This window comes from Brachyistius frenatus, unplaced genomic scaffold, assembly GCF_029030835.1.
Source record: "Brachyistius frenatus isolate BFR_SWC_R1_liver_20210118 unplaced genomic scaffold, ASM2903083v1 Contig_1, whole genome shotgun sequence".
Classification (NCBI taxonomy): domain Eukaryota; kingdom Metazoa; phylum Chordata; class Actinopteri; family Embiotocidae; genus Brachyistius; species Brachyistius frenatus.
In genome coordinates, this window is record NW_027210600.1 from 11,495,049 (window position 1) to 11,510,000 (window position 14,952).

Here is a 14,952-nt window from a genome sequence, read left to right on the forward strand (position 1 = left end):
AATGAGCTCCATGCAGAAAATGAGGGCCAGTCCACAGAGGCCAGGGGGGGCTGCAGAGAGGCTGGACCGCGCTGTCAGTGTGCTGTGGTGCAGTTGGCTGGTGGGCTGCAGTGGGTTTATTTTGGAAAGGACTTGTGCCTCTGCAAAACCAGCATAAATGGCAGTGGAGCTGTATTTTTCTAGAGCCAAGAAGTGGGCAGCTGGGGATGATAGCAACTCCATCAACACACATAAACTCTGACATGCGTGTAAAAACATAAAAGTCATGCATGCAGATGAAGTCAAACAGACACACGCCAAACACACACAGCACATACTATGAACTGATATGAGCTCGATCACTCCGCAGACAGCTGCCTCAGCCCAGTATCACATGAAAGGACAACCTGAACAGTTAGTGCAGCAAAGGTGAGTTGGGAAATTGCTTCGTCTTTTGATGTTCCTCTAGAGAAGAAAGCAGTCCGCCTTCAGAGGAACAGGTTGAATCATATTAGCCATTTAAAAAAAATATATATATCCAGAATGATACTGTTTTACAGCGTAACTGTGGTTTTCACACCGTGTGGAGAATACACCCTCAGAAACATGTTCACATTCAATCACAAGGCTACGTTATCTAGCTCATTACACAGACTTGTGAAAGGACGAAGTATAGGATACAGCGGATTACAGTCAGTTCTCTACAAATATGATTAGTCATTCAAACGAGAAATAGAGGTGAAGGTCACTGTTGCTGCCTTTGATATTAGGTCTGGTGACAGCTAAATTACAGATAGAATTTTTAAAAAAGAGCCCCAGCTGTTATTTTCTATGCAGAAATATGATTTTACTGTTTCTAGTTTTATAGCTATGTCTTTACATCTTTTCTCTCCACCCCAGCTTTCTCTCTTGCGCCCTTTCTGTCTCATTTACTTTATGCCTGTCATCCTCCTGTCCTCTTCCCTCATCGCTCCCCCCCTTCTCCCTCCTCTCTCTTTCTCTCTCTCTGTTTGTTTGTTTCTCTCTCGCTCTGACCTCCTCTCTCACCTCCTCTCTGAATTTATTGTTGGTTTCAGGTGCCAGTGGTGCCTTGGCCAGAGCAGAGACAATGCCATGCCAACTTCACCATCATCACTGGCCCACCTGGCTGCCGGCAAAAAGAACAGCTGGGATATTTACTGCCTGCCCAAACTGAACAAATAAATAGTATTGTGTAATCCAGCAGCATCCTATTCTAGAAAAAAGGAAGTTTAACTGGACTTCTATCTGCAACGGTTGTTGTCCAGCTTTAAAGTCATTATCATAATTTGGGGTTTATATTACATTTATATAGTTATTGCAGTGTCAGTGAGATGAACTTTGCAGCAGAAAACATTTGGTCAAAATGCACTTTTCAATGGTTAAATAAATAATTCATAAGAAGAAATAAAAATGATCTAGTTCTCAGGTTTAAAGTTTGAATGCAAAGCGTTGAGAAATTTGAGCAGCCAATGCAGCAAAATCATAATCCCTCTAGGGTTTGATGAGGTAAGAATATGTCTCAAATCACATTTCAAACTAAATCAATCTTAAAGTTAATCTTTGTTATGTGCTATGGGTCCTTTATTTCATTTTTAATTGTTGAAAGAACAAGTAATCATTGTCTCTCACAGATGTGGAGGTTTGATGCAAAAGTAAAACATGGATGACTTTCTCCAAATTGTTAATGCTCCAGCACAACCACTAATTAATATTCCAGGCAGAGCTGATAGTTGCCTCAAAGATGCAAAGGAAAAGCACATCCAATGACTGATTAGGTTATGAAATTATGCAAAAAGGAACCCCTTAGATAGATAGATGGATAGATAGACAGATAGACAGATAGATAGATAGATAGATAGATAGATAGATAGATAGATAGATAGACAGACAGACAGACAGACAGACAGACAGACAGACAGACAGACAGATAGACAGATAGATAGATAGATAGATAGATAGATAGATAGATAGATAGATAGATAGATAGATAGATAGATAGATAGATAGATAGATAGATAGATAGATAGATGGATAAATAGACAGACAGACAGGCAGGCAGGCAGGCAGGCAGACAGACAGACAGTGTAAAAACAGAGAAGGTGAAAACAGACAAAGCAGTAGGAAACTGTCTTAATGTGTGAAAATGCCTTCCAGAGAAATTAAATTTGTTCCAGTGATTGGCTGTACAGTGTTAAACCCCCGTGGAGCTGATCATCATATGTGAGGTGATCAACATCTACGCCACAGGACTCAGATGAGGGCTGATAGGTGCTACTGAGTAGGGAAAAGAGAGAGGAGGTAGGGTAGAGGGCTGGAGGTCAGGGGCTATGTACAATATGTCTCATTGCTGTTGGTTGGATTCTTTTTTCTTTTGAGGTTGCATTTTGAATGAAAGAGCTTTTCTTTTAATGTGCATTTACTGGAAAGGCACTATGTGGGCATTATATAAACTATGGTGCCACTATTCTACATAAACAAAACAAAAGACCTGCTGTATCAACTATTCCTAATTTGAAAACACTCTGCCTAAACTGTGTGTGTGTGTGTGTGTGTGTGTGTGTGTGTGTGTGTGTGTGTGTGTGTGTGTGTGTGTGTGTGTGTGTGTGTGTGTGTGTGTGTGTGTGTGTGTGTGTGTGTGTGTGTGTGTGTGTGTGTAGTTGTGACTGGCTACTTCCACATCCCTGCGTCTTCCTTTAAAAACACAACCTTTGCTACGTTTATGCTGACCATCCACACCATTTCATCGTTTTTGAACCACAAAGAAATGAGACTTTTGAAAATGCTACTAAAGCTGTTTTTAGTTTGAAAACTGTGTCATTTTGAGACTTTTGATAACAACCCCTCACGTTTGCTTCCCGATTTGGGTCTTATCAGTCAAAACATGTCCTTCTCTGATTCCTCATGCCTCTCTATTGTTACCCTTTTGTGGAAGAAAACAAACTACATCAACCTTGACTACCAGTTTGTTAATTCAACGAGGATAACAAAGTACAGGCTTTACTGACCTCGCTGTCTATGCTAACAGCTGTTGGGCAGGTAAATCCGGCGTTACATAATGCTGCTATCTGTTGGGGGAGATATCATTTGAGCAATTTGCGACAATTCCTGCGTCCGGCGGCGCTATCACTCCCGCACGTAGCACTAGCGTTGCAATGTGTTTGGGTCAACAAATACGACGGTATCATCAATTTTGGTGAGGGGCCTGCCCAGTGTGTGTGAACGCTCATGTGATATGTGTTTTCAGGTGTGTTAGTATGGACGAGGATTAGTACCGCAAAGGTGCTAAAATACCCTCGCAGACAGCGATAGTTTTGATTCAAAATTTGAACATTTAGTGCGGACGTAGCCTGTGTGTGTGGGCAGTGATCCATCCCCCTTATCTCTGCCAAGGCCCTGGCACCTCCCGCGTCTGCCTGGATGAAGCAGCCCCAGCCCAGCACCATGTGGGAGGTGTTAGTCAACAAAACGAACAACATCCCCATCCTGTCCCCCGTCTAACACTTTGCCTCTTCCCATTAACTTAGCTGGCAGGACTGCTCTATAATACTTGTGGTGGAAATCATCATATTAGACCTGATAGCATTACCCTTCTGCTTGACTGGCACAAAGCCAGTATAAAGAGGTGACATGGGAAGACACAGACAAGGTTAATAAAAGCAGATGGACCACTGTCTGACTGTTTCATGGGTTACTTAGGTAAGATTGTCCTCACGCTCAGGTAAGAACCCGATCCCCTCTTTCATAGAGCTCATCCCATCTGAAAAGGTCAAATGCTTAAAAACACAGTGCAACCTGCTCTCTGTACCATCAAACTGTCTGTGCCGTAATGGAATAACAACAACTACTTATAATGCTATAGATAAGAAAGCAAAAACACAGATACCTGCTCCAGTGGAGGGGTGACAGTTTGTTGGATTATGGATGAGTTAATAACCATTTTACATAATGCAGCACTGACAGAAAAACACAAAAGCTGGTGTACCTGGAAAAGCATACTATAGCTGTCAGGGTGAGGGACAGGTATTTCCAGAAGAAAAAGCACAAACAGGGATAACACATGTTACTTTAGATCCAAAATCAGCCTACAAGATGAAATGTGAAATAGTGAGTCCTGGGATTTAGAGAAAACAGGGTTTTTAAAAGTACGCTGTGTGTAACTAGTACACAGTGTCAGCTAATGTTTGTAAAAATGATGGTATTCAAAACAGCCGGTGCTGTTTGCTCATAATGCGACAGTCTAAACAAGTAAAGATGCCAGCAGCTGTAATCCTTTCATTGTATGGAATGGATGAGAGTGAGGAATAGGCAGAAACAATGAGAGGGACTGAAAAAAATAAAAAAATAACTACTATGTATAGTTAAGCCGGACAAAAACAAAGGAGACAATGTTTTCTTGTTTCTTGTTCTGTGTGTTTACAGAAGAACATCTACTGGCCACAAAACCCCAGATGCAGAGCTTGATTAATGTGACTCCCTTCACAAGCTGTGTGCTCTGCTAAGCCCGGCCTGCAGTTTTCACAGCACCTTTACGTATCGGCTTAGCTCGCTTGGAACCTGATGTTGGCCACACCAAAAGAGTGTGTTGGATAATTTTTGTTCAATCTTTGCATTCAACAGTTAAAATCCAACTCAACAAAAGTCTGTCGGGTACAGCCCTACTTCATAGTCCTTTTTCTGAAGGTTTTTTTGTCCAAAGCTCAAAGTCACACTTTGGTTTCCATCAACTGCGACGGTTGCCTTTTGGGGAAAAACGCCTTTTTCTTTTGGAAAATATATTGCAAGGTACAACTCTTACTGTAAATATATGTTGAACTTTGTAATGTTACAGACTCTAAAGTCTGACAGGTTGGATCATTTTCTGGCAAGAAAAACTTATTTAAGGGCTGGCAGAAGAAAATGAAATAAATAACATTTTTACTTTATTTTCACCTATCACTAGGTTCACTATGTGACCCAATATAGCCTTGTTTATCTCCCCACACACTGTGATATTTGTCACAACACATCAGCGTACAAAATAGAAACTTCACCCGACGTGGGGCTCATATGAAAGACGCTATCGTTATTAATATTCCAAAACCTGGAGTTTGCCAGCTATTACCATAAAAGTAAACATGACCTCCGACAGATCTTCATCTGAATGCACATCTCTTTTTTTCCCCACAAAATCAAAGCCTCAGCTACTTTTTGTGCTGATGTTTACCTTAAAATCCTTTTCGCCTTCCATCCATTACTCATATACACCCGAGAGTTTTACCTGGGAGCTCAACCTGAGATTTTTACTGCTGGTGACGGTCAGCTCCACTGGGGCATTTGGAGATGCATTTGATGGATGGGAGAGTGGTGGGTTTATCACTTTGCCCAAACAGATTTTCCCCAGCCACTCTTGGATTTGAAGCAATGTTCCCATCTCTACCGGCTTCACTAAACCGCTGGTCACTGGTTCTCCATCTGAGATTCTCAGGCGATGCACACAACTTCAAATTTCAACATTTAGACATTGTCACAATGACAAAATGCACTTCGGTAAAAATTTTGATAATGGGATTCATGTCTATTGCACAGTATAAAACTAAAATCTTCAGAAATGGTTTCTGAAAATCAGATATTAGAGAGGTGCAGAACTTTTAAATTAGTGAATCCTTGAGATGACGAATTATCTACCCTCCTACTACTACTACTACTACTACTACTACTACTATAATATCGCCCACCACTGAATAGTAGATACAGAACAGAGCAAGAATGTACCAGTGCCTCTGCCATCAATTCATTAACAGACATCACTTTAGGCTGCCCAAAGCCTTTTGTCCCTTACGTTTCATTACCGACTACTTTCACTCTTTGTAATCCTTGTAAATGTCCTTAATCTATAAGAAACTATGAGGCATTTCAAACTGTGTCCCCTGATGTCGAACTGAGGTGCCCGGGGATACTAGTGCTGTGGAAAAGAGTTTGGGCTGGGACTGAAATGCCTGGTGATGCATAGAGTATTTTCATTAAATGAAGGAGCACAAACAGACTGCTGTGTGGGATGCTTGAAGTTCCAGAATCTACTGAGGCAACACCGGAGAGACGGATATTGATCAACATCACCCACAAATCCATGCTGATATATTACAGTCATTTTGTGAAACAAGGCAGTAAAGAATCACTACGTTTTCTTTCATTGCATAGAGACTCACAACCAACAAAAAAATGTATGTAATATTTATCCTAAGTAATCGACATATTTGTACAGCCAATAAAAACAAGAGCGCCAAAGCTTCTTCCTGCTTTCAAAGCTGACTTCTGATTTATCCTAAAATTATTTTCCATAAAAATGAGCTTCCTTCATTTTCAATGAGGCATCCCTAATATTGAATTTTGTCCTTTGGCACCTCGACTCTTCTGCAAGAAGTATAATGGAGATTGTTTGCACCAAGAGATGTCAGCTAAACAAGTGTAATCAGGGCTCCCTGCTGTGCGATCCAGCTCCAGTTACCTCACTGCCATAAAGACAACTGCAACATTTGCTGGAAGTAGTGCCCTACTGGGAAAAGGACTGTGCCTGCCTGCTTTGTGTTCAGCAATAACAGTTGTATTATGGCCACTGTCTAGCTAACAACAACACAATTCTTTTCAACCAATTGCATGAACTTTATTCTCTTGCGAGGCCGTTCCGGTGTTGAACCCACAGCACATGCTTTGTTTGAAGGCTGGTAATCTCAAAAACAAATTTGTAAAATTGGGAGTTACTTTACCTGCCTTAGGCCATCCTTGCTGTTCTGCATGATCCTCAAGGCGTAGTTAGACCGCTGTCCCTTGCTGTTGAATTCAATGTGGCCTGTCAGACCATCCAATTCTACCTATCCAACACAGACACAGCAAGACGTTAAAAGGACTCATTGAAAAAAATCACCGCCGGCATCTCTCTCTGCAGCACCTATTATGGATATGAGTTAAGGCTACGTTAACTCTATTGGCTCTATATCAGCCATCTCAAATACTATATCTTATATTTAGAAAAATAATGCGAAGACAAGGCTGTAAAAACTACAGTTTAGATCTACAAAAAGGAGACCTATAGTGAGGCCTTCTTTCTCTGAGTGAGAAAGACAAACAGTCTGATATCGAACATGTGTCACATTTTAAGTATTTCGATCACTTACAACCATTTCTCACTCATAGGAAAACGCATTTGATTCACTGACAGCATGTCTTTATCTCTTCTCCTCTATTGTCTGTGTTTAATGTAGAGATGAGATAAACTGACCTGGCAGATAGTGAGTATATCTTTAAAGGAGATGACAGCACAGACGTTATCTGCTGTCAGTGAAAATATCTTGGCTTGAAAATAACCAATTAACATGTAAAAAGAGAAGTGATAATGAAGATTTCAACACGCCTGGCTATCGGACATAATCTATTAAAGCTATTACCTGACTATAAAAAAACGACATACACACACACACGAAAAACCTTCAGCTAAAACGCTTCCTTGATGAAGGTTGGCAGTGAGGACCGTTATCACTGTCCTTTAGGTGCAGTAATTATGAAAGAGAAAGTTAGCTTAGCTTGAACAGCTAAGCTTGGCTCTCTTGTGAAATCCACCTGCCAGATCCTCCAAAACTAATTAACATATCATATCATAATCCTCATGTATAAAAGATAATTTATGGTTTAACTACAGGTTATGTGAGAGGGTAATTTTTTTTGGGGGGGGCAGGGCACAGTGACCTACTGAAGTGTCTGCTGATTGCCTGTTGTGCTCATGATGAGAAGACTAAAAGGTGACTGCACCCGACCAAGAAATAGCTAAAAAAGTTTAACAAAGGAACACAATGTGCAAATTTTCTAACTTTTTTTTGTTTTTTAAGTTCTTCCATCTGTTTCCTAGTGTATCATTCTTCGTGCTAAACTAAGCCAGCTAACTGTTGGGTGTTTGGGTCATATTTTTGTGGGCAGGAAACATCATCAGTACTTGGATGATGTCAGATATTTTCCATGTTGATTACTGCTTTACTTTCCAAACTTATTTTAAAAATGAGATATTTTCACCAACAGCAGATAATCATGTGAGACAAAAGACAGAGCAAGCTTTCCAAGTTTCCCATTTAAGCTCATCGCTGGCTGTACCAATGCTCTGATCTAACTTAAGAAAGCATATGTCCAAAAATGTCTATGACTATCCCTTTAAGCTAAATCGTGGTTAGTCCTGTCATCTTCATGACGTCCAGCAGAGGCAGTCTTACCATCCTTAGGTAATTCATGAGGCTGGTGCCGTGCTCCCAGATCTTGGAGGACTTGCAGGAGAGCTGAGTGGCGCCAACGTTCTGGCTACGGTTCAGCTCCTGGACCGCCGCCACCACCGCGTATACCGCATCAAACAGCAGCGCTGACGAGAGCTGCAGAGGCAGTGAGGGAGGGAGGAAGGTGAATACATTATGCATACACACACTCAAACACACACAAAGCTGCAAACACTCAATGCACACGAACTGCAAGTGTAACATGTCAGTGGTTAACAGTCAGCGAGGGGTTAACCCATCCCTGAAGTGCAGCGATATTATTCCATTAGATCCTTTGAGAGACTCTGATCTGCTGACAGCGTTGAAAACCATCTCTCTCTCCCTCCGTATTTCCGAGAGACTCTGTCCTTCCTGCTCTTTTCCCCAATGAAGCTGGCACACCCTGACCATTCCAATTACTATCTGCCTCTCTCGGCGAGGGCCGGAGAACAGCGGGAGAGGCAGCTTTTTCTCTCATCTCTCCTGTACAAACAGCCTCATCGTCACTACCACTGCATCCTGCTATGTGCATTTTATTAAAATGCACGATGACCTGCATTCGAGGCTGGGGGAGAGCCTAAACTTCCCTTTTGTACATCTGGGTAATGGAACAAGAGATGCAATGACCTTGTTTGGTAGTTTTTGACACAAGGCTTATATGGATTATAATAGATAGTAAACTTGGGAGGTCAAACACAACTATAACAGGCCATTAAACTGCTAAACTGTGATGTTTTACAGCCTTGAATCGGCTGACATATTTGGTGAATTGCACATTAAGAGCAATATGGTGTACTCAAACAGCCTGTGAAGACATAACAACCGCTGGTCGATGTACATGAGATTTGACAAATAGACATAATGTCTTGGTGGTGGGGAACAAAGTCTTATTGTTTAGGCAGCATTACAAGTGAATGAGAAAATGTTACAACAGCATTCTCTGCTCATATCGTTTAATATCTCACACAAAACACAGTCTTTACTTACTATCCTATAAGATTAGCTTCAATCAGCAGGTTAATATTACATGACTTGGACAACAGGTCTGAGCCCTTTGCGAACTGGTTTAGTCTTAGAATAAATTCGTAAATACCATAAAGAACAAATTCTGCTTCGAAGAAAATGTGCTTGTATGGGCTGAATTGTTTAAATCAGTGGCTTTTGCGTGAGACCCACTGTCTCAGCTGACGATAAAGTGAAATACAAGGGTCGAGTGTCCCTGTTCACACAAACGGCGTGCAGCAGGGACGTACAGGTTGCACAGAGAAGTTTTAACCTTTGTGAGTAAGTAGTAAGTAAGTGTTCTCACTTCATCAAAATCAGCCTCTGAGTTAATCACATGCTTTCGTGAGCAGCGGTCCGGGTGCGTCTGCGATTTCTCTGACATCACGTTTTGTGCCAAATTCTGGAAATTGGCAACGAAGATCCTAAAATGACTTCAGAAAGTCGACGTCAGTGAAGCGATGAGCTTGGAGACGTGTTCTGAGAGAGATTCGCGTTTCAAGAGGGGCAGAAGAGGTGGGTTTTCTTTGACATTTGCGCGGTTATGCACCGTGAACTTGTCCCCCAGGGTAAGGCCGTCAACACCGAATTCTGTTTTGATGTCTGAAAACATTCGGAGAAAATGATCTAACGTGGCGCAATGGCACTTTGGTTCCCCGACAATGCGCCTGGTCACAGCGCGTTCAAAACACACATGGTTCTTATCCGCAACAACACAATCGTTGCTCTCCACCACCCCTATTTATTGGATTCGGTTTCCTGCTACTTCTCTCCGTTCCCCAATAATTTGTCAAAAACGCGAATGTGCACTCTGCTCAAGTTTCAGGTGAGTAAAATATTGTTGATGCACATGGACCACTGATCATAAAAGCATGTGATTAACTCAGAGGTTGATTTTGATGAAGTGAGAAAACTTAAAAATACTTACTCACAAAGTTTACAGCGTCTCTGTGTTCCCTGCATATCTTGGTGCTGCGCACCGTTCACGCATAACAGGAACAGACTCTAAACTTCTTTGATCCACCCTCATACAGTAACGGAAAACTGCACTGCATAAAATCTGATGACAAAAACACATCACTGCCGGTAATGTGCACCAGTAAGGTTTGCATGCTTTTAAAGACACTATCTAGTATGTTAGAAAATAGCACGTCAAGATTAAAAGGGACAGGGTGCCAGGTTAGATCGCACTATCAAACAGATATTATTTTGACAGTTTTGACCAGTAGCCATCTTCACATCATGTAGCAGCTCCTCTGTCACGGGTATACACCATTTGTATGTGGACATGAGCTCACTCTCTGTTAATGACTGTGTGTGTGTCTATACTTTGCTTAACACTCATGAGAAGATAAATATCGGCATGATAAACAATTGCAAGAAATATAAATGCAATATAATCTGTTTCTTATGAAACAACCAATGTCAGCTTACCCACCTAAACTGCATCTGCTCAAGGTTTTATCTTTGAATGCATTAAATGTCTTCACTTAAAAAAATGAAAAATAAAGAGGTCCCTGGAATGCAAAAGACAGCATACTATCTATGTGCATGTCTAAATGGGTTAATCACTTTCTTGCTCTGCCAGTCAGCCTTTATTCTCTCTAGTTATGAGCTAATTAGTCACTAGTCGTAATTGCTGCAGGCTCACTAAGTATCGAGTGACCTGCTGTGTACAGACAACAAAATCTTTTCATGCTGTGTTGGAACTATTCTTAACCTTTTTTTTACCACCCAGATTGTGTGAAGTAGAAAAGAGGTGATGGTACTGTACGAGCATGTTTGTTTCATTTTTTGCTTTCTCTTAACTTCAAACAAGGTGGACTCATTCATTTACTGACTTGACTATATTTCTGGTTCCTAATGAAGCCCTTAAGCAAACAAAGATTTGTGACCGTGGCTGTTTTTTTTTTTGCTCCCAGATGTGTTATTCTTGTTAGTTCTTGATGTAGTGTATGTGTTAGCACTTATTTCTAATTATTCATAACATATTTTGAAAGAGATAAGACATCTACAAAACTGAAAAATCTTACTAGTCTGTATTTTAATTATTTCAATGAGATTGAAGTAAAATAAATAAACTTATATTTATGTACATACAGTATAATCTTGTTTTACCTTCTGCCTGGTTTTTTTCAGTAACTACATGAGCGTGCTGAGAGTACAGACCTCCGACTAGGACGATAATCCTTTCTTCTAGGATGTGCAAATCTGCAGCCTAAAATCATTATGGAGCAGTGGTTAGCATTGAAAAGGTTCCAGGTTCGAATCCAGGCCGGGGTCTTTCTGCGTGAAGTTTGCATGTTCTCCCTGTGCCTGCGTGGGTTCTCTCCGGGTACTCCGGCTTCCTCCCACCGTCCAAAGACGTACATCTCAGGTTAATTGCTGATTCTATAAAATGCCCTTAGGTGTGAATGAGAGCGTGAATGGTCTTTGTTTCCGTCTGTCTCTAAGTGTTGGGCCTGTGATGGACTGGTGACCTGTCTAGGGTGAACCCTGCCTTCGCCCAAAAGTGAGCTGGGATAGGCTCCGTTTTTACTGACCCTCTCTGTGTGCCTGTCATTCAGGGTGGTCCGGTCCCAGCAGATAAGTCCAGGGCTGAATGTATTTCTCACTACACAACTGGTGCTCAATAATGACTGCTTGTATTAAGTTGGAGTAAGTAGATGTGCATCCTCTGGGATTCACATGCACATGTGATATGCAGTCATCGTATTTCTAGAATGGCCTATATTTTGTCACTATTGAGCTTTACTATTATCTATTGGATTGTAAAATGTATCACATTTAGTAAGCCAAATGCCCTATTTAACAATACCAATAAAAGAGACAAATAATGAGTGTATCTGCTCCAAAATTTATTGGGCTCCTCCTTGACCCATGCTACACCCTTCGACCCAGTTTTGCTAAAATCGGGCTGAGAGGTTTTTGGTAATCCTGCAGACAAACATACTTTTTTTTTTTTTTAAATATATATATATATATAACCTCCTTGTGCTAGAGAGCAGAAACTCAAACTAATTCCTGGTGTAGTTCTTCTTGATGCTGTTTTTATGAGTGACACTTCTGGACAAATGGATGAGCGTGCTCAGCCTTGAGAGGGATTATTGGGGAGTCAGATACGACCCATCAATTTTGGTCTCATAAATAGGAGAGAATTTACAAACAGGGAGCACTCATCAAGTTTATGTAGGTCATTTAACACATTTTATTTCGTGAATCTGAGGTAAACAACTCAGATAAGACTCATAAAATAGGTACGAGAGGGTTCTGATAATACAACATGCGATTTAATATTTAATACTACCAGATCTCCTTATTCAAATATCTTACAATACAAACCTGCATCCGTGTTCAGTTATACATCTGTAAACAGTAGCTTTGTGATTCAACACCGTTTTGAAGTGACTCGTTCAAACCTGCAGTGCACAGTATATTAAATGTTGAGCTACAGATAAAGTTTAGATGAGAACAGTGGATGATTTAAAGGGGTTGCTATGAAGTTAACTGGATCTTTTGCTGCACCTCCTCTGCAGCAAATTTAATGAGGAAGATACCATTATACATGTAATAAGAAAGGTGCCAAACGCTGCTAATGAGCTGTCTGGGAAACAACAACTGCCTACAGCAACACCCGGAATTATAGCAGTTAACTGGATAAATGTCACTCCCGTATATTTCACAGACAGTTTTGTGTTTGACTTCAGTGTTTTGGTTGGTGAGTTTGCGATACAGAAGTGTGCTGCAATAATTTAGAGTCATGCCGAAGAAGGTGCTGTTTGGACATGGTAAGGAAATAGCTAAAGAAAGCTCATCCATTATTCTTACATGCGTAACTTTGGTCTTAACACCATGTGAGATCATGTATTTGTGTTGTATGTACTCACTGGAGTGCCAGCGAAGGGTGCGTGGTCACAGTTCTCTTGCCAGGAGCGGTTGAGGCTTAGCACAAAGTCCTGGAAGAAGGGATGAGTTTTGTTGAACACTGAAAAACCGACTATGTTGACTCGTGAGTCCACCACATCGTCCAGTCGTAATAAAGAGAATTCCTGTAGGGAAAATTGAGAGGGAGACAGACACACAGACAGAAGGGGATGATTGGATTATTATACAATGGAGCTCACTTAAAATTGGGAGGTGTCATATTCTGTCACGATCTACAATAATCTGTTTAAATTAAAACTAATGACATATTGAATTATTGTCAAGGTAAAAAGGGCATATGTTCACCATACACGTTTACATCCGATTTACTCTGTCACTTTTCATTAACTTCCATTATTCCGGTTGATTGACATGAGAAAGCTGCAGCCGTTTGTTCATTCCAACAATTTGGCCATGCATTCCTGCCCAAAATCATGCATTTTGCACTGGCTAGATGCATTTCCTGATGCATAGGTCAGTGTATGAATACTCAATTGCAAAGTTAATGGGCTGGAATTAGAGAGACACAATGAGACCACTAGATAACTCAAACAGAAATTCATGGCATATTGAAAATTGCCATGTTGGGACGAGAGAGAAATAAAAGTAATTTGTTATCTGGCTCTTTTGCCCGAGGGACAAGATGCTTTTCCTCTGCCTGGGGAGTAGCAGACAGGGGACAGGGTGAGATAGAGATGAGGATGAGCAGGAAAAAGAGGAGGTGGGGGTGTAACTTGGGATGGACATCTCCCGAAGGTTAATAGAAGTGTCAGAACCCAGTTCCCCCTCAGGTGGCAGCCTTCACCTGCCACCCCTTTGTGCCATCCAGTTTATGACAGCCAGACCAAGCCCAGTCCAGCTATCTACTTGCCTGACACCAAGGCCAAACTCTGAAGATAAGAGGGGATGGTGAGCGGGAAAAAGAGGTGGCAGGTGATACTGAGAACAAATTGGCATGGGCATGTGGTGTGGGTAACAATGGAAAGACCGAGATACAGTATGAATGTAAATGCATGGTACCAAACTTGGTGGGATAACAATTTTATTTTAATCAAAAACAAAGATCAAAGTGATGAATCTTGCCATGCAGTAACCTAGCTCAGGTGTGGTATCAGCCTTAAGGACGGGGGCAAAATCTTACCAAAAAATAAATAAATAAATAAAAAAACGTATTTTAGTCAGACAAAGACAACCCCTGACGAGCTCCTGGAGATATCAAAGCTTACAGAGTCTGAGGGAGGGAACAACAAAAAAATTAAAAAATTAAAAACAGAAAAATGTTCTTTTTATCTGAGAGGAAAATGGATGAGGGGATTAGGCAAATCAGATAATGGATGCTCAGACAAAAAGAGTGAATAGGTCAGTGAATTAAATAACTGATAAAGCAGGTAGGTAGAAAAAGCTCTCAAAGCAAGAGAAGACCTAGCATGACTCACTCCACTGTGAGGACAGCTGTGGGTGACTGCACTGATACAGACTCGGAGTAAAGCAGAGCCGGAAGAAGCAGTGGATATCGACTTTGTGTGGGAGAACTATTATCCCCAGTGCCAACCTCCCAGAAACCTGGAAATCGCAAATATTTTGTTATGTTGGCGTAGAGCAGGGTATTCCTGAGGCTTGTTAAAAACAAGCAACAGTATTAAACTCTGTTAAACTGTAAATAAATATATTCCATGTAAGTGTGGAGGAAGTCTACACAGGGCTCAGGAAGACTGTCAGAGATGTAAAAGGTATGAATGCAACACAAGAATGATAT

The 14,952-nt window shown here is 41.1% G+C and overlaps 1 protein-coding gene across 2 annotated transcripts in view; it reads right to left on the reverse strand.

The window, feature by feature from the left end:
* The window catches only part of grik4 (glutamate receptor, ionotropic, kainate 4), a 274,511-nt gene that overhangs the window by 41,945 nt on the left and 217,614 nt on the right, over positions 1–14,952 (reverse strand). For both annotated transcript variants that reach the window (XM_069690256.1, XM_069690263.1), the window contains 3 exons: positions 13,160–13,321; positions 8,235–8,387; positions 6,744–6,848 (listed from right to left, as the gene is read on the reverse strand). In XM_069690256.1, coding sequence (XP_069546357.1) covers positions 6,744–6,848; positions 8,235–8,387; positions 13,160–13,321 — 420 coding nt within the window. The remainder of the gene's footprint in view (positions 1–6,743; positions 6,849–8,234; positions 8,388–13,159; positions 13,322–14,952) is intronic.